The sequence below is a fragment of the Vulpes vulpes genome, chromosome 3, assembly GCF_048418805.1.
Source record: "Vulpes vulpes isolate BD-2025 chromosome 3, VulVul3, whole genome shotgun sequence".
In the NCBI taxonomy this organism is placed as follows: domain Eukaryota; kingdom Metazoa; phylum Chordata; class Mammalia; order Carnivora; family Canidae; genus Vulpes; species Vulpes vulpes.
This window is the reverse complement of record NC_132782.1, coordinates 60159752-60185828: the sequence shown is the minus strand read 5'-3', so window position 1 is coordinate 60185828 and position 26077 is coordinate 60159752. Positions and strand designations below refer to the sequence as shown.

Sequence of the window (26077 nt, the reverse complement as noted above, 5' to 3'; positions counted from 1 at the left end):
ATATGTTCTACTGGACAGAAATTTTTTATATCTTTACCAAATAAAAATCTACAAGTTAATTAGTAACTTGATTAAGTCTGGGACCTTTAATCAATAGTCAGCCTTGAGATGAACTTTCATCTCTCTAGACCAAGGCCAACAAACCTTTTCTCTAAAGGGCCAGATTGTAAATGTTTCAGGCTTTGTGGGCCATAGTCATGTCATCTCATATTTTTGTACCTCTCCTCCTCCCCTTTCTCCTGGGTGGTACAAAAGTAGGCTACGGGCTGGATTTGGCTTATGAGTCATTGCAGTATGCCAGCCTCTACCTGAGACAGTCCTTGGGTGGCCATTTCTCCATAGGACATGAAAGGGCAGGCTGCCTGCCTCTTCTCTTTTCCAAGTGTCACATTCGTTTTCTGACAATGCTTTCTCAAAGAATAAAATCAGAGCACAATCACTGTTTTGTGGGGTAAGGGTGCTGGTGGTAAAATTTTGACATTAAAAGATTCTTCATATTAGAAAGGTTGGAAACATTTTCTTATGTTCAAAAAAGGACCAGTTTTGTTGGGAGGGGGAAGTGAGGGGCAAAGGGGCTAGTTTCAGACATTATTTAATTCTGGCTTTCTAGAGGGATGGACATGGTGGTTTAGGCAATGTTAAGCTTTTCTACGTGTTATAAAAGTTTCTCTATTGCAAGTCAGCATTTTAGAAATGATTTTGGAGTGGGGGGCCCTTGGTGGTGCATTTGGTTAAGTATTCAACTCTAGGTTTTGGCTCAGGTCATGATCTCGAGGTTGTGCAATCACACCCTGCGTCAGGCTCCTTTCTGTCCCTTTCCCTTTGCCCTTCCCCTGATGCCCTCTCTCTCTCTCTCTCTCTCAAAGTAAATCAATAAAATCTTTGAAAAAATGATTTCTCTCCCTTTCCCTCTGCGCCTTCCCTCACATGTTCTCTCTCTCTCAAAGTAAGTAAATAAAATCTTTGAAAAAAATGATTTCTCTCCCTTTCCCTTTGCCCCTCCCCTCACACACTCTCTCTTTCTCAAAGTAAATAAATAAAATCTTTGAAAAAAATGATTTGCCTTGTCTCAAACTGCCTATTCTATCCACATGAAGAGGGGTCTGCATATTTTGAGGGAGTGTGCACACTGATGTTTCTGGAGAAGAATCAGCAGTAGCTTCCCTGTTGGATTTATTCACTTTCACTTTCTCTTTGGAAGCAAATATTAACTGAGATTTATTACCTGTTGAATTTTTGCAAATGTGTTGAGAGAGATGCTCTCTTTTGCTGTTGGATTCAGCAAGAGGTCTTGAATAATGTATGGGGTGGTTGCTTGATATTGATAAACATGGTTAATTTTAATTATAGAACTAAGATTTATACCAACTTTTTTCTTTAATTCATTTTTATGATTTTTGAGTATACATTGAATTTTTTCTAACCAAAGAGATGAGAAACACCTTTGGAGGGCTTAATGACATGTTTGGGTATATGGAATGTATGGATCTGTCCTTTTCTCTATTTGTTTTGTCCACCCATCGGCTGTGTTGGTATCCAAGCAGTGTTCCATTGTATGACCTGGACTTAAAGTGGACAATGTTCATTAAATAGTCTGTTCGATTATTTAAGTCATTGTTTTGGGGAACAGTTCCATGGGAGAGGGGAAGCTTTGGTTTGGGTATCATATCCTCTATTTCATGAAAACTCTAAGAAAGCAGCTTCATTTGGGGAGACCAATACTCTACCTCAAACTGAAAAGTTGGGCTTTGATACAGAAGTACTCCAAAGAGTTTTAAAACCCAACCAGGGTCAAGAAACATGAAAAGGTCTCCACTCTCTTCCTTCTTTACTGGGAAGGGCAGATTCTTAATGTTGAGGGGCAACAGGGAGGGTAGACCAGGGTAGGATTCCTGGGTCACTATTTCAGAAACTGTGTCAGGCAAAATGGTTGTGTCATTCATAATTGACAATAGGTGGTTTATAGAATATATACAGTATAAGATGATATGAAAACAAGTGAAGAAATGGAGTGAACAGAGTTATTCTCTAATTCACACATTTATTTATATACTTAACAAATACTTAGGAAGCGCCTGTTGCATGATAAGCCACCATTCTCTGTGCTAGGAATATTTCAGTAATATAACAGACCAATTTCCTGTCCTTATGGAGATATATTTTAGTCTGAGATAAAAGGAGATAGACAATAAATGCACAAGTAAGTAAGGACATGGCAGGAGTTACTTCATGCTATTTGGACAATAATAAAGCAAGGTTGGGGAGGAGGTTAGGAATGAGGGTGGGAGTGGGAGGGAGAGTTGCTATTTTATAAAGTGGTTCAGGGATAATATTTCATCCATGACTTCAGTGAAGTGAGGCGTAAGTCATGTGACACCCGAAGAAGAGTTTCAGAGAGGGAACACTAAATGTAGAGGCTTGAAGGCCAGAGCCTGCTGGGTGTGTTTGAGGAGCAGCCAGAAGGCAGGAGTAGCTGGGGTGGAATGGGGGGGAGTTGCTGAGGTAGGATTAGGGGAACATGGGAATAGCTGGGGTGGAGTGAAGGGGAGAGGGAGTAGCTGGGTGAAGTGCGGGGGGAGTAGTTGGGTGAAGTGAGAGAAAGGGGGGAGTAGCTGGGTTGGAGTGAGGGGGAGGGGGGAGTAGCTGGGGTGGAGTGAGGGGGTAAGGGGAGTAGCTGGGTGAAGAAAGAGAGGGGGGAGTAGCTGGGTGAAGTGACAGAGAGGGGGAAGTAGCTGGGTTGGAGTGAGGGGGAGGGGGGAGTAGCTGGGGTGGAGTGAGGGGGAGGGGGGAGTAGCTGGGGTGGAGTGAGGGGGAGAGGGAGTAGCTGGGGTGGAGTGAGGGAGAGCAGGAGTAGATGGGGTGAAATGAGGGGGAATGTGGGAGGAGTTGGGCTTCAGAGGCCTTTGTGAGAGGAAGAGTTTACTCTGAGATATAAGATAATACTGGGAGGGTTTTGAACAGTAATAACCACAATCTGACTTCCATTTAAAGGCCACTGTGAAAGCCATACTGAGAATAGTAGAGGGCAAGGAAGCAAGCAGGAAGCCCAGATAGGGGGCTGTTGTAGAATTTCAGACAAGTGATGATGGTAACTAGGATCAGGCATTACTAGTGGAGCTGGTAATAAGTGGTTTGATTCTGGATATATATATATATATATATATTTTTTTAAAGATTTATTTATTTGTTTATTCAGAGAGCGAAGAGAGAGGCAGAGACACAGGCAGAGGGAGAAGTAGGCTTCATGCAGGAAGCCCGATGTGGGACTCGATCCTGGGTCTCCAGGATCACACCCCGGGCTGCAGGCGGCATGAAACCGCTGTGCCACCGGGGCTGCCCTGATTCTGGATATATTTTGAAGGAAATGTTGACATGATTTGCAGATAGATTGGATGTGTGTAAAGAGCATGAGCAAACTTGAAACTGATGTAACATTGTGTGCTATACTCAAAAAAATTTACGAGAAAGATAAAAAGGAAGATGTATGTGAGAGAGAAGTCAAGATTTTGTCCTGAATGGAAGAATGGAATTACTGTTAACCAAGATAGATAAGGTTGGGGAAAGAATGCTAAACAAACTGGAAAAGAAAAGGAACTTCCTTAACCTGATGAGGAGCATCTACGAAAAGCCCACAGCTCATATCATGTGGAATGGTGAAAGACTGAATGCTTTTTCCCAAAGATCAGGAACAAGACAGGGATGTCCACTCTTGCCATTACTTTTTTTTTTTTTTTTTTTTTTGAGAGAGATAGGTGGGCAGCCCAGGTGGCTCAGCAGTTTAGTGCCGCCTTCAGCCCAGGGCGTGATCCTGGAGACCCGGGATTGAGTTGAGGCTTCCTGCATGGAGCCTGTTTCTCCCTCTGCCTGTGTCTCTGCCTCTCTCTCTCTCTCTGTGTGTCTCTTATGAGTAAATAAATAAAACCTTAAAAAAAAAAGAGGGGGGGCAGAGGGGGAGGGGCAGAGGGAGAGAGAGAATCTCAAGGAGACTCCCTGCAGAGCATGGAGCCCCATGAGGACCTCTATCCCAGGACCCTGAGATCATGACCTGAGCCAAAATCAAGAGTTGGATGCTTAGATGACTGAGCTATCCAGGTCCCCCCACTCTTGTCGTTTGTATTTAGCATTGTAATGGGACATCCTAGCCAAGGCAATTAGGCAAGAAAAAGAAATAAAAAGCATCCAGGTTATCAAGGAGGAAGTATAACTTGTCTCTTTGCATATGATATAATTTTGTATATAGAAAATCCTAAGGAATCCACTAGAAACTATTAGAACTAATAAATAGGTTTAGAAAGATAGTAAGAAACAAGATCAGTATACAAAACAAAACTCAGTTGTATTCATGTGCATTAGCAATAAACTTTCAGGAAATTAAGAAAATAATTCAGTTTAACACCATGAGACTGGATGAGATCACCCAAAGAGAGAAAAAAGGTCAGGATGGAGAAAAGAACGTCTGCGGTCTGAGCTCCAGGTCACCGGTGTGTCAAGGTGAGGGAGATGAGGAGGAGCCAATGAGACAGCCAGACAACCGAGAGATGGTTATGTGCTGGGGGCACATATTCGAGGAAGGAGGAGGTGATCAGTAGTGTGTGATACGGCGAAGGAGCAGTAGGGTGGGGACTCGTGGCTAAGTAAGTGGAGGAGTCTGGGTGAACAGCAAAGGAGAGAAGGAAAGAAAGGGAGAGTTGAGGGAAAAGGCTCTGTCCAGAAACAGTTACTTTGGAAAATAGAATAGAAATAGAGCACTAGAAAAACGAATATGCAACCCCATTTTTTTCCTTGTTAGACTCCACAGACATATTATTATGACAGTTTATAAACACTCAATTTCTGTATCTCTTTCACGTGGGCTGTGACGGTTTGCAGAGTGGACTGGTACTTGTCTGTGGAACTCACTCTGTGTTGTAGGTCTAAGCCTGGCCGGGGGAACATGAGCTGGAATTCATTCAGGATGGGTAGGTACGGAACACTCTGCTAGATGGCAGGAGGTACTTGTTAGAGCATCAACATTGGTCTTACACTCCAAGGCTCTGTATTTCCATGTTCAGAAAGAACAAAGTCTGAATTTTGGTTCCATAGAGTTTATTGTGAACAAGTCAGAAACCACAAGAAACCTATTTAGAAGCATTATCCCTTTCTATAAAAGACAACAGTGATCTGTGGTCTTCCTCATAATCCTGACATTTGTATGGTATTTTAGTCTGAGTTGCTCATTTAAGCTTTATACAACCCTGTGAAGTGGGTGGATTTTTCATCTGTGTGAAGGAACAGGCTCCGAGAGAGGCAATGGCTTCTCCTCCCTCATGCTGCTTAGAAGTGATAGGGCCAGGACTGCCCTTTAGACCCGTGAACTCACCACCAGACTCAACTGTGCGATTTTTAATCCCCTTCCAGATATGAATTTCGTGTCAGCTGTACTTTGATAGTTTATGCTCTGCGTTACTATGAATTTGCAGGTTGAAGTTGGTGTCACCATGGGTGGGTGTGTGGTTGTGTGTGTTCTCAGCCTAGCAAGGAAAATAGACTTTGTCTTTCAATGTAAACAGTTGCTGAGTTGCACTGTTGTTGCCTTTAAATTCTGATCAGGGGATGCCTGAGTTGCTCAGGGGTTGAGCCTCTGCCTTCGGCTCAGGGCATGATCCCCGGGTCCTGGGATTGAGTCCCACATCGGGCTCCCTGTAGAGAGCCTGCTTCTCCCTCTGCCTGTGTCTCTGCCTCTTTCTCTGTGTCTCTCACGAATAAATAAATAAAATCTTTTTTTTTTTTTTTTAATTTATGATAGTCACAGAGAGATAGAGAGAGAGGCAGAGACACAGGCAGAGGGAGAAGCAGGCTCCATGCACCGGGAGCCTGACGTGGGATTCGATCCCGGGTCTCCAGGATCGCGCCCTGGGCCAAAGGCAGGCGCCAAACCGCTGCGCCACCCAGGGTTAGGGTTAGGGTTAGGGTCTTTTTCTTTTCTTTCTCTGTGTCTCTCACGAATAAATAAATAAAATCTTTGAAAAAAAAAAACAACCCTCTGATCAGAAGGCTTGTTGGTTTCTAGAAATGCTGCCTTGTAACAGAGTTGTTTCCTCTTTCATAGTGTATGAATTATTTGCGTTCATCAGTCACATGGGAACATCTACAATGAGTGGCCATTACGTTTGTCATATTAAAAAGGAAGGAAGGTGAGTCTTTTTTAGAAGATCAGTGATATCTGTGTTTTATTGAGCACCTACTGTATGCCGGGCTCTCTGCAAGGTGTTGCACGTATTATCTCAACTGTGGTTGAGATATCTCACAGTGGTTTTGTAGGGATATACTCCTAAAGCCATTTTACATATCAAGCCACTGATGAAGAGAAGCCGACTAGCATGCGCTTATTAGGCTGGACATAGCTGGGTCAGAGCTGGTATTGAAAGCCACTTTCAACCATCGTACCAAAACGGCTTCCCAAAATAAAGATACATCCTGCAGCGGAGTGTGTATGTTTGGGACCTCCATAGGATTGCTAGTTTTAACCAACAAAACAAGGAAACCAGGTGCCCTGTTAAATTTGAATTTCACATAAACAATAACTTTTTAGTATAAACCTACCTTAAATATTATGTGCGATGTATTTATACTAAAAAATGATTTGTTACTTCCCTGCTATGTAAATTTGATTGGGTAGCTTGTATTTTATCTGACATCCCTAAACATCCTGTGTTTTGCCTTATTATGGCCTTGCTGTAGGCTTCTGAGCTTTGTAAATAGAATGGCCAGGTGTGTGTTGAGCTGGGAATGAGACATTGATGGGATGTAAGGCTGCCGCTCTCTTCCGGACCTTCTCCTTGGGCTGGATCCCCCACAGAGCCCACTGGTTTTTTTCCTGTGAGCTCCCCTCTGAGCAGCCTGAGGCTCAGTCTCTTGCTTGAGGCAGTGCTCGGCAGTGCTCCAGAGGATGCCGAAGAAACCTAGAACCTTGCTCTTGGTGGGACATTGACCTCTCACACCATGCCACACACTGCAGGAGACACCAGGTCCCACCAGGGGCTCGGTTGTGCTCCTTTTTGAAATGTCTTTTAGTGTTGTCTTCTTAACTTGATGAATGAAATAGTTGAGCACAGGCACTTGATTTATAGTGAATTCTTGTTATTACCAAGCGTGATGTTCTTTTCAAAATACTTGTCTTAAGAATAGCTTCATTATAACTTCAAAGACAATACAGTTTATGGTAGGGAATTTGTAAAATATAGCAACATAACAAAGAATATGTCATTTGGAAGCCTAAAGATAATCATTGTTTATATTTTGATACATTTCTCTTTTATTATTTTCATTGGAAGAAGGCATAAGTCTGTATACACATACGTGATCCATATAAATGGACGTATGTATTTATAACTTTTCTAAAAGCTGAAAGTATGCACACAGCACATACAATTTTGTAACCTTTTCCCCACTTCATTACTATATTGTGATTATTTTCTCACTTTGCCGAATCTTCTTTGAAGACATTCTAATAGTTGTGTAATAGTTCTCTGCATGGCTCTTCACTTCTTATTTTTACCTAGTTTTTTATACCTCAGGCTGAAATAAACGCCTATCGTACATGACTCTTTGAGTTTTTGAGGCTATCTATGGATTTCTACACAAGGGATTTTGAGATCAAAGGGATTAAAATATTTGGAGACTCCTTTCATAACTGCCTTTTGATTGACCTCGAGAAAAAAAAAAAAGCCGTTGCAATTTCTCACCAGCATTCTCTCTTTTCATACAGTAGGCTTGAGTTTGGTTATCTTACAACATCTTGATTAAATATGGTACAGTAAGTTGTTTTCTGCAAAGTTTCCTGGAACTGACTGAAATCCATTGAATTTTTCCATCTTTTGTTTTCAGGTGGGTGATCTACAATGACCATAGAGTGTGTGCCTCAGAAAGGCCCCCCAAGGACCTGGGCTACATGTACTTTTACCACAGGGTGCCACGCTGAGCCTCAGATGTGCCAGTCGGCGAGAGGAAGCCACACGCCTTTTTAATTTGCCAAAAAAAAAAAAAAAAAAAAAAAAAAAAAGCAGAAGTTGGGACAGCCAGACATGAAGGAATACATGGGGTATTTATAGTTTATTTAAAGAACATCATTTGACGCCTTCTGAAATAGAACTGGGAAGAAATTTCTATTAGTGATGATACACTACTGTAGATAGTTTTTCTTTTTATAAATGTTCAAGGAGAGGATGATTAAAAAAATATTTATATTGCTGGTGGGGGATCTGCCACTGTCACACCAAAAATGAGAATGTGCCACCAGCCCTCTATTATGCTTTGAGGGGCCAGTGGTGTGGCCTCACCCACATCCCAATAAACCAACAGCCCAGTTTTGTTTCATATCGAAAATCAGTAATGGGTTGGGCTTTGTGACATAATTTTTTCATTACACACAATTTCTGACCTATCCATGTATAGAAGATTAGAGCATCTGCAATGAAAGGTATTTTTAATTTAATCATATTGAAATTCATAATGTGATTGCGTGAATGTGTGAGGGTGAGACCATTATCGTCAACCAGGAAATCTGCAACGGGCTGGTTTTTAAAGGTTAAAGCAGTTGGTATTAAACATAGCTGGGAAAAGCAAGTAACTATTTTAAAGAAACTATAACTCAGGATATCAACATATAAAACTATAACTCAGTTTTAAAAATTGGTTCCCCACTTAGATTTTCAGGCATGAAAAGGGCTGAGTCGTCCCCATAAGTGCTATCAAGAATTCACCTGGGTTTATGACATTTTGCGGTGTAACGCCAGATATCCACGGCAGCACAATATTGTTCTTGGCCAAACAAAGGTAGACGAATTCTTTCTCAGAAGCCCTTCCTGCCAAGGCATAGTGTGTATTTTTAGTTCAAATAGCTAATTTTACCATAACATATATAACAACTCCCTGGAGTCACACTAAGTGCCCCAAATTTGTCTGTAAGTTTCTTGTCCCTGCAGTCTTTGCCTGACTCCGTTTCTACATTTTCCTGGGGCTGAAGTCTCCTCTCTGGCCTTTCTTGGCTAATCACATCCTGACTTGCCTTCGCTGCTTATTTGCTGTGACGAGTGGTGTGATCTTGGGCACCCGAAGGGCTTTGGGTGCAAAGAAACTTTTTATGACGTTATGAAAGAACCATCATTTCCATTTTGGTATTTCTGTCTTTTTGCAACCTGGGATCAGACCAGAGTTTCGAACGAGGTGAAACAGTGCAACAAGAGTGGTTTATAATCTTCATGCAGCTCTGTACTGAATGCCAAGGTCTCTGGCGTTTCTATTTCAGATTGTCCAGTCAAATGAAGAAGAATCTATTGCAGTTTGCTTAACATGCATTTGATTGGTAGGAAGGATCTTTCTAGAAACTGTAGGAAAATAAAGTAGAACCAGCTGGGTAAAATACCACATGGACGGTGGATTACGACATGGTGAGTTGTGAATAGTCAGGATTCTGGTTATGGTCAAGGCTTCTCTCATGGGAGTTCAGCTACACCGTGTGTGTGAGGGACACCGAGCCCCGAGGCCCAGCGCCCAGAGACTTGGGTGCTGTCCTTCGCTGGCCAGGTCCTTCATCCTCCCTGTGCCTCACTTTCCTTATCTGCACAATGACACCTACTCTCTCCTGCCAGCTGTGCTTTGAGGATATGGTGAGATTTCATACAATGACCCTTGAAAAGAGTAGCAGGTGGGGTGCCATGTGGGTCCTAGTAGAGAGTGTGCTCCCTCTTCTCGTCTGATGTTTTTCTTCAGTTTGGGAACAAATGCAGTTGGTATGGGGGGAGCTCATGATGCAGTAATTCCCTCTCGACTTGGTTGTGCCCACCAGTGTCATCCTTTATTGGTGATTCCAATATCCTCAAGCAGCTGCACACCATCACATGCACCCTGACTCCTATAGAAATCCCCACGCTAAGCAGCCTTACAAAATCCAGTCTCCTTAGGGCTGAGTGTCATGGAATCATGACTCCAAATACACATCAAAAATGACTTGTTTTCCACGCTATTACAAAGCAAAGGCCTTCTTCCAGGGTGGGGGTGGGGGGTTACTGGGGCTTTGGATGGAAATGTGGACAAAGATAGCATGTGTATTTTGAACAAAATAAAAATTTTGTAATAAAACTTTGCAAAATGGTGTAAAATCAGTGTAAGATTATAGGCTATACAGTACTTACTTTCGTTAAGTAGAAAAATAAACCTAGCCCTTTCGATGCCTAAACATATTGTAAGAAAGTACACTATGGCTGCCTTTTTTTCCTGCCTCACAAAACAAAGGGCTATTTCTACAAGGCAAAGTTTTATATATGTGCTACTCTTTATTTCAGATTGAGAGTTGGGGAAAAACTGGAGCAAATAATGGGTTTCTTTCTTGCTTAAAAGTGTATTTATATGTATACCTTAATATATACGAGGCAGGTTTCCCTGGAATAAAAGTCTGGAACATACTGCTTCATTTTACACACATATATTGACAAGATTACTTGTGACTGAAAACTGGAATAATGTATGGATTTTGTCAACAAAATCAGCCTGTTAGGAGTCCTCTGTGTGAGGCGTGGTGGTATAATTGTGAAATTCTCATTGTGTGTGGGTGTACGTGTGAAAGAGTGCACTTTTTTTTTCCTGTAAATATCTTTTGATATCCATTTGTGTAAAATCCCAATGAAATGTCTTTGGAAAATGTATCAAAGTTTTTATTTTGTCAATGGATCTAAATGCCCATATTACTAATCAGAAATCCAGTTTGGTTCAGATTGGGAATTTTTTTTTTAAGGGAAAAAAAGCATGCAAGGAGGACTGTGGGAAGAATCATATTTTAATGCCATTTTACATCAATGTTGCTTCAATATTTGAATTGACTTGGCTGTTTTCTTTCAACTATAAGAGAATGTGCCTGCCATTCCCCATGCTCTCTTTGGGCTACAAGAAGCCTACCACAGTAGCTTGAGCCTGTGACTCCCAACATCATTTATTCCCATGGCCTGAATTGGCTGGAGCCTCACTCACAATGCCGACAGAGTGCATCCCGGTTTGTGGTCTGACTCCACCCCCAGGCCACGGGCCCTTAACCTCTCTGGGCCTTTTTCGTTACAATGAGTGTGTTAGGCTGGATAAGCTCAGAAGTCCCTTCCTGCCCTGACATTTGATTCCATTTTATTTTCCTGTGTTTACTACTGGGGCCAGACATATGGGATGTGAGGGATCCCAGAGAGGTTAGTTGTAATGTGTTGGTCTGTTGCAGCTCATACACCCCAGTTTATACGCTGCATCATTTTGAGTGTCCCCACCTCAACCTCTCTGCCCACTTTCTTTGGTAATTTTACTACTCCCTTCTCTTCCCCTCCATTCTTGAAACTCTGTTTCTCAGTCCATGGAGATAGTGCATCTTCAAAAATGAAAAATCTATCTGAAACACCTCCTGAGATGAAAAACCTCAGAACCACTTTCCACTAAATCTGTAACATGTACAGAGTATTTTCATACTCTAATTCAGTTAATTCGTAATCTAAATCAGTGCTGAGAAAGTTGTCTATCATAGAAAGGATGTCTTTTCCTCTTGTAGGCATCACTGTTGCTAAATCACATCATCTACATAGTCTTGGGGAGGTAGCAGGTGACTAGCAGGATGAGGGAATAAGATTGAATGAAGTGTGATTCCACCATTTACCTAGGTCAGAAATCCTAGGTTACAGAACAAGATTCTCTATTCTTAAGTTGGTGTATAAGGTCACCTACCTGGTGCTATGAAGATTCCCTTCTCTGTAAATCATCTTGAAAGAGTTTGTATTAAAATTCTCTAGCTTTGTGCTATTTAGTGCAGCTGTCAATAGCCACATGTGGCTAGTGACCTCTTGAAATTTGGCTTGTCCAAATCGAGATTGTGCTGTTCACATAAAATACACACCAGCTTTTGAAGACTTGGTACCAAAAAAAGGGGAATGTAAAATATTTCATCAATATTTTATTTTATAGTGATTACCATGCTGAAATGACAATGTTTTAGATGAATAAGGTATTACTAAAATTTCACTTACTCCTTTTTATCTTTTTTTAATATGTCCACCAAAAAAATATTTTTATTTTTATTTATTTACTTTTCCACCAAAAAATTTAACAGTAGACCTGTGGCTTGCATTGAATTCATATTGGACAGCGCTGCTCTAGATTCTAGACGGCTTGGCATAGGCAGTGAGGTGCCACATGTGGAAGGTCATTCTCGCAAGCATCCAGGTAGACAGAAGCAGCACACATATTTTCACTGGAGTCAGGGCACTATGAGGCACAGAATGCCCAGAAGGCAGAAGATTTTTCTTTGTAAAAACCAATATGTATAAGACTCCAAGTAAAAAAACAAAAGCAAACGAGCCCCAAACCTTGTTCCTTCGGCTTTGCTTAGAAGCTGCTAACTTTGCACTTATTTTTCAAGCATCTTCCACGTGCCAAGGATGTTGGTTACATGAGGGTGCTGGGCATATTTGCTTCCCTTTAGGCAACATTCTCTTGTGGTCTCCCCTCCCCAGGTATTGTTTGGTTTGTTTGGAGCTGGGTGTGTTGACATACGGTGTAGATCTCGCTGCTCCTCCCGGCCTTGGCAGAGCCTGTCGCCTGCGCCCACCTACCCAGCAGGTTTTGATGTTGGCTCCTAAAGAGTTTGTATTTATTTTATTTTGCACTAGTCACAGTTGTTAAAATATCTCAACTGTTTTGGGAGAGATTGCCTGTGATGGAAAGAGAGATGGATGATTTATTTATTGCTTCAGTTGTTTTAAAATTAAAAGCTATTCTCACAATCTGAGGTCCCTTTACGGCTCTTTTTTCTTTTGCAAAATGCCAAGTAAATTGATTCTGCCCTTTGCAGGTTCTCATCCATCAATGGAACAGGTAACTGGAGACAGTGACTAATTTTATTTCTTTTTAGGATTTCTTTGTGTGGGCACTCAGGCTGCCTCGTTCCCATCGATGGTGGAATGTCCGCAATGGTGCAAGAGTTTACTTCTGTGGAGGAGGAAGGGGCTGCAGCAGGGAAGAGTCTGATGTCTTGTAGACTTTCTCTACTGGATGTTGGGTCTAATAGTGGAGTCAGTTTGGACCCTTCTGTGGTTCCGCAGTTCCCAACTTGCTGGTAGCTTCCCTAATGTAGGTGCAAGCATACTCAATGAGCTGGTTGCACCAAGGGATCTCAGTATGTCTGTGGCAGCATGTTTATAGGGTGTATGAGTTTCCTATTACTGCTGTAACAAGTCACCATAAATGTAGTGGCTCAAAAGAGCTCATTTATTAGGTGAGAAGTCTGAAAATGGGTCTTACAGAGTTAAAGTCTAGGTGTCAGCAAGGAATCCATTCCTTGCCTTTTCCAGCTTCTAGAAGCTATTCTCATTCTTTGACCTGTGGCCTCCTAACCTGTGCTTCTAAGGGCATTACTTAGTGTCTGCTTCCATTGTCTTGACTCTCTGACTGGCTCTCCTGCTCCCTCTTATAAGAACCCTTATGATTACATTGGGCCCTTCCAGAAAGTCCAGAATCATCTTCCCATTTCAGAATAATCTTTAGTCACATCTGTGATGTTCCTTTTTGTTGTGTAAGGCTACATATTCATAGGTTCTGGGATTAGGGTGTGGACATCCTGGAGGAGGCATTATTTTGTCTACCACTTAGAGTGTGCTTATTACTACTTAAAACATTTCTATTCGATACTTAAAATTTTTAAAAGAATCAACCTATATATTTTTAAAAATACAAGTAAAATAACCAGCATCAGCATTGTGCCATGATGTTTTGGTAAGAAGAGGAGAAGGAAATGATTGGGCTGGGAGATTTTTTATGACTCAAGAATTATAAAGTTCTTACATTCACTTGCTATGTCCCATTGTGCCCCCTGGGAGAGTTTACCAGTGTGTGTATGCACTGTTTGGACCTAAGGTCCTGCTTTTCTAATGTGGTCAGTGACAAACCATTTGTAGTGGAAAAATTTAATAGGAGACAATGACTTACTCTTATCCTCATGCAACCAATTATTTAAAAATTTACCAGGAAAAGTCTTTCGGTGAGATGGGGGTGGGAGGCAGAATGATAACATGGCAAGAGTAGAGACATAGAGATTTGACTTTCCAGCCCAGACTAGCTATGTGACTTTGGTAAGCACTTAATATACTGAAACATAGTCTTGGCATCTGTGCAGTGGGCATGATAACACATGAGATGAGTTATGTAAAACATCTGACAGTCTGGTAGCACAGGATATTTTTACTACGTTATTTTACAGCATTATTTTAACCCACAGCATTTTGACCTTTGGAGGTTTTGATTCTTTGTTTCAATCTAGAAAATTCTTTTTTGTTAAAGAATCAATTACACCAACATCGATGACTTTTTTCCCAAAGCATTTCTAGAGATAATTTCACTAAGCCAACTTATTTTATTAGTTTATGTAGCATGGTTCACCATTCAATAGATACAAAACATCTATGTGCTGGGCATTGTTTTTCTTGGAATGTATCAGTAGACACAACTCATTGCCTTTGTTGAGTTTATTTTCTAGCAGGGAGAGCCAGACACTAAACAAGAAATAAGTAGCTTATATAATATGTTAAAAGATATTACGTGGTATGGAAAAAAGGGACAGCAGAAGAGGGGTGGGAGGTGCGGATTATGGTACTAAATGGGGTACTTCTTGACGGCATCATTTGGAGGTGAGATTTGAACCAAGACTTGAAGGAGGTGGAGGAGTCATCTAAATGGGTATTTGGGGGAAAGATATGCTTGGCAGAGGGGCTCACTGGGGCAGAGGCTCCAAGCTGGGGGAGCATATCCATTATGTCAGAGAAGCAGCAAGGGGATCAGTGTGGTTTGAAAGAAGGGATTGAAGGGGAGAGTAGTGGGAGAGGAATTTGGGGAGGGGCTAGTTAGCCTGAGCCAGAAGGCCATTGGAAGGGCTTGATTCTAGAGTGCTATCAGGAGTCATTATAGGGTCTTGAGCAGAGTGATGATCTGAACTGACCAAAGTTCTACAAAGATTGTACTTTGCCTAGATGTGATGATAGGAGGGCAAGAATAGGAGCTACTGTGGTAAGCAAGGTAGGCTAGGTTGATGGCTCACATGGACAGGGTGGTAGCAGTGGAGGCAGCAAGGATGGTCAGATTCTGGATACATGTGAAAGTGAAGCTAATAGGATTTCCTGATGGGCAGGATGTGGCATGTGAGGGAGTGAGAGTAGCTAAGGAAGACCCCAGAGTTTTTTTGTCTGAGTAACTGAAGAATGTAGTTGCAATCAACAAAGATAGGGAAGGCTTGGTGGGATTGGGGATTGGTGATGGGAAATGGTGATCACAAATCCATGTGATGTGTTGAGTTTAAAATGCCTATTAGACCTCCATGGCTGATATTGCGTGGGAAGCTGGATATACAGCTCTGGATTTTGAGAGAGAAGTCTGGACTGAAGATATAAAATTGGGAGTTGTTAATAGCTAAATGGCATTTAAACCAGGGCCTGAGTGCAATCACCAGTGGAGGGGGACAGGAAATAGAATTGGTCCAGGGACTGAGTCTTTCAATGGAAGAAGTCAAGGACAAGACGAACCAGCAAAGGAGACTGAGAGGAGTGAACACCAAGGTGAGGAAAGCAAAGAGAATAGTGCTTGAAAGTGGATGCCAAGTGAAGAAAGTGTCGTAAAGAGGCAAGTTATTAACTGTCAGACAACTGTGATAGGTTAAGTCAGATGAGTTGACCGCAAGATTGATCAGCTTGGAGTCCACGGGTGATCTCCATGGGGACAGTTTGGGAGGACAGGAATAGCAGATGAATGCAAACAAATCTTTGGGGAAATTTTGCCACAAAGCGAAGCGAAGAAGTGGTGGTGGCTGACGGAAAGTGGGATGGGATCAAGAGAGGTGTGTTTGTTTTTTTAAAGATTTTACTTACTTATTTGAGAGAGAGAGAGAAAGCACAATTGAGAAAGAGAGAGGGAGAAGCCGACTCCCGCTGAGCTGGGAGCCGCCCATGGGGCTTGATCCCAGGACCTTGGGATTATGACCTGAGCTGAAGGACGACGCATCACCGACGGAGCCACCCAGACACCCCAAGAGAGGTTTTTAAATATGAGAAATAACATGTCAAATAGGAGGCACAAGACTGAGGATGTAGGACAGAAAGGAAGGATCACTGTCTGCTGCCCTTGAGCAGGAAGAGGTGATGGGATCTGGTGCCCAGTGGGAGCTGACTTTAGACAGGGGCTGGGGAGCCTGTCTGTGGGGCCAGGAGGCAGGGAGAGACGTGGCTATGAGGAGGTGGAGTGCTGAGAGTCTGGCTTTTCTCCTATCTGCTCAAATTTGCTCAGGGAAGTAAGTGAGATCCTCAGCTTGGAGGGAGCATGGGGTTGGGGAGATTGGAGGTTTGAGGAGAGAGGAGACAGTGTGAAATAGTTATCTAGTTGAACTCTCTCTAGGCTTTTACATTTTCCTTTCTATTTTAATGACATTAGTTTAATTGGGATCAATTATGTAGATTTTATGAGGACCGTCTGAGTCATCAGCTTTTGGTCCTCATCAGAAACTTTTGCTATTGCAGATTCCTGTTGACAGCCGTTATTTCCACCGGGTCCCCCTTTACCAGGTCAAATTTTGCAAATCTGAATTTTGTCAAGATTTTGTCCTTTTGTCATTTTTTAAATCAATAGCAAATTTTGCTATGAGCACTCTTAGCCATCGTCCTGGTAATTTCTTTCAAGCCTACTTTTTCCTGGGCTAGTTTTTGCAGTTTATAGTAGTAGATGTGATCTTTAGTCAGTTTTTAATCTGGAAGACATTTATTTATTTATTTATTTATTTATTTGGCACAGTTTTTGCTATCATGTTTATCATTTGCAGTGACATTAATATGGACTGGATACATTATTAGTACGGGAAGAGCAGAGGACCTGAGTGTTGCTTAGGACTAAGGTGGCATAGTAGAAACAATGGCCTAGGAACCTGGCACATGGTAGGTTTCGGTAGATGTTAGCTTCCTTTCTTTTTCCCTCTCAGAAAACTTGGGCTGGAAGGCTGTACTGCTTGGTCGCCACCTTCTAAGCCCAAACAGGGGGCCTACTGAGAATCAAATGGTTTAGTTCCATAGAGCAAAATACTAAAATTAACCATCAGTTCTCAAAGTGCTGATTTCATTAAGATGATTACCAGGCAGCATTATTTATTATGAGGTAAAAGTAAGGGAAAAAATGTATCAGTCCAAAAAAAAAAAAAATGCATCAGTCCTTGTGAACCCTAAAGAACTGGATAGGTAAGGCGTTACTGTAAGGAGCCTTGTAAAGAAATGTAAAGAACACTTCAAACCTTGGGCTGCTTTTATATATACTCATGGAGCAAAGCAGCTATTTGAGGAAATTAATAGAACTCATTTAAAAAGGGGTAAGAGACATACAAAAGTTTGAGTTATGCAGTGGGTGGAGAGAGGAGCCACAATTCACCACTGAGTAGAACACTGGTGAGATGAGAAAGAAAGAGGTACAGCTTGATTTTACAGAGGAGAAAATGAACTTCCAGCAAGGCTCAGTGCTGGCTTACACCAAGAGGGAGAAGGCGTGCCCATTGTCCCTGTGTAGCTGTGCTCGTCCAAGCCTGTTGTTTCCTGCATCACCCATCTAACTGCCCACGACCTTCATTCATAAACATTTTGGAAACAAACTTCTGTCTCAAGTGGCATCCCTCCTCTGCCTGTGGGCAAATCCACCTTTCATGTGCTCTAGGAAGGCCACCAACAATCTCCTGCTTTGCCAGGGCATCTCCTAAGATCTCCCTTGCTCACGGCCTGTGCCACCCTGGACTCCTTTCTCCTTGAAGACACACCAAGCTCATTCCTACCTTGGCGTCTTGTGCTAAGGTGTTAGCTCTGCTAAGAATGCTTGTTCCCAACTCCACTTGATTGGTTTCTTTTTGTTCAGAGCTCAACCCAAATTTTACCTTAAAGAAACCATCTTTTCTTGACCATCTATAGATAAAGGAGCCACCAGTCTCTCTCATAATACTTTATTTGCCTTGTTCTTTTAGCACTTTTTAGCACATGACATTCTTATTTGTTAAAATATTTGTTGATCCCTCACAGAAATCTAAGCTCTTCAAGGGCAAGTCCAATTTGATTAACTCACCACTGTCCTGCATTAGAACAGTATCTGCACCTAGTAGAACCTCAAATATTTGATTAAAAAAGAAAAAAAAGAGAAAAAACCCCAGATCCTAAAACTAGAATATATTTTGATACTTTTATTCCAAAAAAAAAATCACAAAATCCAATTTCAGGTTAAATAATATTTTACTCTTAAAAAATTAACAAAAAAACCCACAAAGGTTTTAAAGTTTTGTTTTATATCTAAAAATGCATTCTTAATTTCCAGATAACTCATGCAAAATCATATGTGGTGATATCCAATAAAAGACTTGTTTTTTGCCTTTTTTTTTTTTTACCAGTAGTACAAATTGGATTATATTTGACTTGAAGCAGTTCCGATCCCCAAGTCCCATTTTGAAAGATTTCTCAAAAGACCTTGAAGCCACAGACAAAGTTTATTTGAAAACATAGTTTAAAATTGCACAAATATAAATACAATTTAGTAATGTGAAAAAGGGAAGGCATGCTTCCAATAATAGTATAAAAATACTACCTTAATCTTGGTACTTTGCAAATATAAGCCAAAGGAATAAATTAAACACATTAATATGATAAGAAGTTATTTTTATGGTAGGAGTTTTATTTCAAAGAGCAATGCAGGGAAATACTAAGATGAAGTGTTAATATCCAACAGAGTTGTGCTATGATACATAATATTTTACTAAGTACACAGTTACATTATCACATAGGATGCCCATAACTTTTATACCCCCACCCCATTGCCATTAATTTGCTATATATAGGTCACTTAATTTGGGTTGGTTTTAATTTAAAAACTCAATGTAAACATTTAAGGTTAAATTTTTTGTTTGTTATCTATTTCAGCTTAAAAATGAAATCCCAAGATTTTAAACATTATTGAGCATAAAGAAGCAACACAGAATTTATCTCAATATCTTTAGATTAGACTAGATATGTAATATTCATAGATATACAAAATATATAGAAACGTCTTTTCTAAATAGTAAATGCTTGTTATAGTTTGTAAAAAGTCTATTAAATTAATCAGGTTTTTTTCTTTTCAACCAATGTAAACAAACCTGGGCAATGAAAGTTGAAGAGGGTTTGAGTGAGGTGATATGGGAGAAATTGAAAGGATGTCGGTAAAAATTTAGGTTTGCTTTATTTCCTTTAGCTACTGGCAACATATTTAATCATAAACATTTCTTACATTGCACAATTCTTTTATGGTATCTATGCAAAATTTTTATGTCTCTCAGTGAAAATGCCAAACTACCCAGTTGAGTGTGTTTGTAATCTCTTACCATTTTTTTTTTCTGGTCATACAATTTGCCCTCTCCAAGAAATTGAAAGCAAATAAAAAAGACACACATTTTATTGTTGAGCAACAAACTTTTTGCTGTTCTTTTTTTCATCTTAGTGTTTTTTGAGTGCAGGTTTCTAAAAGTGTCCCAATGAGCCTGGCAAGGGTTTTGCTACCACACTCTGCTCATTCCCATTGCAAGTTGGTTTTTTCCTGTAGAGAAGGTCCTGAGAAAACAGTTCTGGGATTGGGGCCCTTGTCTCTAGAGTGCATTATTTTGGTATTTCTGCAGAGGTTGCTGGTAGCGGAAACCTTATTCAAAGCAAAATACTACATGAGAGTTTATTAAATCTCACACTTTAATTTTCTGGGTTTTCTCCTCTTAACTGCTTAATGACTCTGCACGAGAGTCTTTGCTGTGTGTTTGAAGATTTCTGTCTTTGAGCTTATATGTATGTGTTTGGGGGTATATGTGACAAAGCTGTTACTAACAGAAGACACCCCTCCTCCCACTTCGTCTTACTGAGTTTTGCTCCATCCGATTCTGGTCTTCTTGCCATATATTGTCATAAAGCAAGGGTTACAGAAAAAAGCAGTGAGAGGACTTCCAAGTTGCTTCTGAGTGACCATGTAATCACCTCATCACCCCTGAATTTCCATGTTTTTAGACAGATCAACCAAGTTCAGTTTCTTAAGGGAGGTGGGCCCAAGTAGCTTACTTATATCATACCATGTGGAGGACGATGGTGTGACACCCCACACACTCACGATGTAACATTTGTGGAAATTAAGTCCGCTTGTCCTTTGCCTTATGATGGTTTTCATGTGCCAGGCATTACCCCAACCTCCCTACCTTATTTAGAATGTCAGTATTTCTAACTTATTCCTGAATTTTAGAAAATGTTTGAAATGCACTATTCAGAATTAGAATCCAAAACTGTGCAGAGGCAATCAACACAAGTTTGTTCAGTAGCGTTCAGACATATAGACTTTGAGTTTTGGATCTGTTGTGCCTCAACTGGTTTTTATAAATCGTTTGGATGTCTAAGTACTAGAATTTCTCGGTAGATCCATTTGGCACTGGCTGCAACACTGCATAAGCCAGACGTGGGAATATCTGTAAAGTTAAGTGTGATAGCATGAAAACAATCTCGAGGGTTAAGATATTGAAAGCAAATAGTACAACTTTAACACAAAGTTCATGAAAATGTTTCCTTGCTCAGAAACAAGGAAAAAACAAGCTAACCTATGAGACTTAATCATGCACTGGGTAAATTTACATTCAGTAAAGTTTATCTTGCATGCTTTGGTTAATATTTGAGTAGGCAGATTTGCAAGTACTATGCATGCATTATTTTGTACCTGAGGTTATATGTTTTATTTTTTAAAAATTGCCTTTTTACAAACCTTATGCCAGAGTTCATCTATGAACACTCTTTAAAAAAATATATATATATGTCTACTTAGTTCAAAACAGTTTAATTTCAACCAGTTCTATAAATACTGAAATGACAGGGAAACTGTGCAGCAAAACCTGGAGAGGGAAGGTATGTGAAATTATTTTACGACGTTGAAATCATGTGTGCATGTTCAGTAATTTCTAAAATATGAGGCCTCAGAGAGATGGCACACGGATCAAGCCTTCAGAATACCCTGATTCTAAAATGCTTTTAGAATCATTTCAAGGTATAAAACAATAGCAACAACTAACTGAAAGTGCAGGCCCATCCTGTGGAACTAATTCAAGGGCAGATGAGGAAGGGGCACAAAATGACTATCTTTGATTTTTCTCTGTTCCCAAAGGGCTCATGGATAAAGTTTATGGGACAGAGTTTAGGAGCTCCTGTTATATGTGGGACTAGCTATCGTTGGATTCAAGTCTCGCTTGTATAGCAAGAATATTCTAGAAAGATACACCTAGTTTGGGCATCTTGACATGGACCCAAGATTCAATGTAATAGTTTTCTCTAAAGTAAAGAAGAAGAGTGGCATAAAACTCTGAAGGTGAGTGTGTCCTGAACATTCCAGCCCAGTTAAGTAACCCTAGTGTGCCATTCTTGCTGAAATGCAGATTGGCTGAGAAAGCACAGCTCTTAGTTTTCTGGTAAAGTTTCCTGGTGGACAAGATCTGCCTTCCTTGCAGGGAGTCATGGGGAATGATCTTAAGAGAACGCAAAGGGAATGATGACTCCGTATGATTGGCCCAGTAAGGGGGTGTTTTACTCCTTCTTCTTTTCTTTGGCCCTCCACCTCCTTCCCACTGTTAAGGTACAGCAGAAAGAATAAATAGCCCAGGAGACATAGCTATAACTTATTTTGAAATTCAGCAATGATCCCGGGCTTTCTCTGCATTTTCATCCAATCTGCTAGTAAAATCAGTTCTTGAAAGATACATCTGAGCAACTGGATGGTCATTCTAGTAAAACAGTAGCATCCTCTAAGAGAGCTTAGGCTTGCTTACTTACTCAGTAATCCCCCCGCCCCCCCCCCCCCCCCCCCCCCGCAAAAAAAAAAAAGAAAGAAAGAAAGAAAGAAAAACTCCAAGCCTTCCCAGGGTGCCTCAGAAAGGAACCAAGGACACCCTGTTCTTTGAAATGGTAAAAGTAATTTAAATGACAATTTTATACCACTGGGGTTAGAACCAAAAAACAGTTCTGCCTTAAAAGAATGGGTATATACTTTAAAAATGTATATAATAAAGACTGTTCTGTAATCTTACTAAGTTTTGGTGGTGCTCTGATTTCTATAAACTTTCCCTTGTTTTTTAGTAACTGTTTTTACTTAATATTATTTAAAAATATTGTTGAAAAACATCGTGGACAATAATTCTGCACTTCCTGATAGGCAACCGACTATGAAAATCTTGGTCCTGATGGACACTGGACATACTGGGGAAAGCCCTACTGAATGTTCTGGAAATTATCAAATTATGATGGGAATGGAAAATTGTCTACTCTCCTCTGAAAGTATTGTATTCTGACAGCAAAATAAAACTGGGGCTGCAAAACTTGTCACTACTTAGCAACAATCGAATTAAATCAACGTTTCCTGCATTTACCCTGCTGTCAGGCTTTAGACTGTTAACTCATGCCAGCAAAGCTAAGAAAACAGCTTGTTGTTATTGCAAATTCAGTTAGTGTTGAAAGTCTAGAACAGCATCATAAACAGAAACCTGTGAGGTTTGCTTTGAATCCTGTGTTCAGAGGCTCCTACTGGACTATGATGGATGCAGATCAGCTGGCCAGCCAGTAAATGCACAGAAGTTGGGAGGAGGAACATGCAGAGAATGGAAGCTATTGGGGCAGGCAGCTGCCATTAACTTGAAGGCTGGCCCCAAGAGTCCTTCCTAGATTGAATTCTAGGATTCTGAAATTCTAAAGAATAGTTTTGAAACTATTATTGAGCTTTATTTGCTTCTAAGACTGGAAGGAAGTAAGCAAAGCCTGGGTTGTCACTACTGCCCAACAATGAATGCCTTAATGCCTCTGCCTCCTGTGGTCCAGTTGGGGGCCCCACCTTTGCCCAAGTGAGCTGGGACAATGAAGCTGAAAGCCTGGCACACCATTGGGCCCTCGACTCTTTGTCCTTATAAACCTTATAAATTCTCTCTTTGTAACATACATAAACCTCAAGGGCTGTGGTTTCGTGTTTCCTCGAGCCCCTTCCCACCCATGGGACTCCCAAGGTAACAGAGGAGAGGATTTCTACCACACATTTCTCCCTCAGGAGAAGCTAACTCCCCAGTCAATTAAACTGTCTTGACTCAAATGCTGTTTGCTTGGTAACTATAATCATGAGAGTAACCAGCTATGACTAACCGGAGAACGTGAAGAAAAAGTTGGGATCAGATTGCTCTGGGGAAGATTCTGGAGGAAGGAAAGAGAAAAGAGAAGAATGGGACGACTTACTAGGGCAAATTGCTAGAATTGGATATTGGTGATATTATATTTTGGTTAGTATTTTGCAAACAAATTTTCTAATTCCTTAAAAAAGGATGTCATTCCAATTAATCCCCAAGAGGCACGACACATCCTGAAGAAGTGAGCAGAATGCAATCAATTAAACACCACTACCAACAGAAAATTCCTGATACTTGATAAATATTCAAAATGAGAGCCAAATGGGCATGCATCTTTCATATTAAACCTCTAACATTTAGTGAGTTTCAGCTAGAAAATATTGATCTTCTATCACTTAGAATGCAAAAGAGTGAGCAGAGCAGATTATTATGGAACTAAGAAAACAATTTTTAGGAAAAAATGTCTTTATCACTCTACGAAATACTATTTAAAATATTAATGGTTTAAAAGGAATATTGGTGTGCAGGGCAGTTAGAAAGCAAGTAAAATATAACACTTAGGCAAGTTAATGTTAAATCTATAGAAATCACGTTATCATCAAAATTCTTCCCTGCAGAGAATGCATGATGGGACGGTACGTTTTCTCTTGCTTAAGTTTATACAGTCCCAGAAAGCATGTGAGCAAGATCTGTGTTTGACATATTTACTACACTCTATGTCATACCTGCTTTGAGAAAAACTCCTTCAAAACTTTACACTATGAAAAACTATTTTCATGAATTTTTATTTGGTCCACGGATCTAACAAGGCTGAGTTCTCAAATCTTTCACCCCTAAGTTAAAAATTGGAGCAACGAAACAAAACTCCAGCAAGGCATAAATAAGATATTAAAGTGCATATATACAGTCCCAGAAAAGTTTTGATTGGGAACAGCAAAAATTTCTAGTGCAAAAAACTGCTTTTGCCAGCAAAGCTCCCTCTCTGGAATCGAAGGGCTACAGTAAAAGTTAAAATTGGAACAGGTTTAAGCAATGCCTCTTTAGTCAGGAGTTAATGTATGTGCATGCACCTTGGCCCAGACTATGTCATAAAAGGGGAATTGCAGGGATAGTTTCAGAAACAGTCAAATTCCCTGATCAGAGGCAGTGCTTTCTCCAGGTGTCCCATGAGCAAGTTCCTTAGATGTGTATCAGCTGCAAGTGGGGACAAGACCCCCAGAGGACATGTTTTGAATATGCTTGCAGCTCACAGTTACTTTATCTTGGTTTGTCTTTGTGTCTCTCAGGTCTTCTTTCGAGCCCAACCTTGACTCTATATACAACATTTTGTGCTTTTGAATCTGAACGGAGCCTGGGCATTGTCCATAAGAATTCCCTTGTGTTCTATCACCATGGCCTTTTGGACATCTGGTTTATCCTTTTTGGAATTCGTAATAAAATAGTTTTGCCTTTCTCAGTACAATTACATAGACAAGGATTTATATTTTTAATTTTTTTTTTCCTTTTCCTTCAAGGATCCAAGTTGAAGGCTCGTAGGAGGACATCCAGGTCACCGAGATTAGCCGCCTGGAAGAGTTCCGGTTGGTCCATCAGAGAAAGTGCGATTCTGAGGGCAGCCCAGATATTCCCAGAGATTGCAGGATGAGGGACTTGCTGTTGATTCCTGCTCTTTCTTTGCAAACTGAGGGCAGTGAGAAAATTGCTGACCGCTTCTCTAAGAGGGTAGAAAAACAGACATTTAAAATGCAACAAATTTCAGAGTTAGCAACTTAAAACAAAAATGGATTAACTTCTCTTAGTCCCAAACCCTAAATCACCTCTCTGGTGTTTTAGAGAATCAGAACGTTGTTCATCAGATTATTCTCTCCTTATTCTTTTGTGAAAAATCATTGTTCAGTATAGTGAAACCAGAGAGAAAAAGGAAAGCAAATTTTATTTTAGGACTGTCATGTGGGACAGAAAGAGTAATAGTGAAGCCATTGCTAACTATTAATGCATTTGCTTTTCTCCACTTTTAGGGATAATTTAAAGACTTAATCCATTTGCAAATGTGATTTATATCACTAGGGTTGAAGAAGCAGCATCTGGCCCTACTCAGAAAGAAAGTGGTTTAACTTTTCCTATTAGTGATAGAAATATGGGAGGTGGTGGGGTGGGTGGGACTGAGTTGATTTGTTATCAGAGCATCTGGGCTTGAATCCTGATCATTTAGCCTGAGGCAAATTTCTTATCCTTCCAAGACTCAGTTTCCCCAGCTGTGTAATAGGGAGAATAGAAGTCATTTTAAAACCTTGTTGTGTGAGGTGCAATTGGATCAATTTATGTGAAAACTCTTACTAAGTTATAAGTTAGATCAATAGTTCTCCAAGTATAGTCCGGGGAACTCTGGAGGTCAGTGAAGTGAAAATTATTTCTCCAATAATCCTGAAATGTTATTTTTACCTTACTTTGATTTTATCATTAAAGTACAATGAAATTTTCCAGTGATTGCACGATGTGTGAAATCCCAATATATTGAATGCAGAGGCAGATATGAAAATCTGTCTCTATTAAACAAGATATTTAAAAAATCGGCAAAATTATAAAACGATGCCACTCTTTTCACCAAGCACATTTTTGTTTGGGGGAAATAATTATTTTTCATAAAATAGATAATGCTAACATGTAGTTAATTATTATGTTTAAATGAATCTTTTAAATTTTTCTCAATTTAATTGAGAAATTAAGTAAATAGTATGGTAAATATTGATGGCTATAACCCACATAAAAGCCCGTGGAGGTCCTCAATAATTGTTGAAAGCGTAAAGGGGTCCTGAGAACACAAAGTCTGTGACTCGCTGAATCAGATGCTGTCCACAG

At 40.4% G+C, this 26077-nt stretch overlaps 2 protein-coding genes across 15 annotated transcripts in view; one reads left to right on the top strand and one right to left on the bottom strand.

Moving 5' to 3' along the window:
- USP13 (ubiquitin specific peptidase 13) overlaps nucleotides 1-12788 on the top strand; it is a 118289-nt gene extending 105501 nt beyond the window's left edge. Inside the window, exons 20-21 of the mRNA XM_026007208.2 lie at nucleotides 6089-6173; nucleotides 7867-12788. Coding sequence (XP_025862993.1) covers nucleotides 6089-6173; nucleotides 7867-7960 — 179 coding nt within the window. The 3' untranslated portion in view covers nucleotides 7961-12788. The remainder of the gene's footprint in view (nucleotides 1-6088; nucleotides 6174-7866) is intronic.
- Nucleotides 12789-18531: 5743 nt separating this feature from the next.
- PEX5L (peroxisomal biogenesis factor 5 like) overlaps nucleotides 18532-26077 on the bottom strand; it is a 234551-nt gene continuing 227005 nt past the window's right edge. For all 14 annotated transcript variants that reach the window (XM_026007210.2, XM_072752613.1, XM_072752609.1 and 11 more), the window contains one exon: nucleotides 18532-24932. In XM_026007210.2, coding sequence (XP_025862995.1) covers nucleotides 24728-24932 — 205 coding nt within the window. In that variant the 3' untranslated portion in view covers nucleotides 18532-24727. The remainder of the gene's footprint in view (nucleotides 24933-26077) is intronic.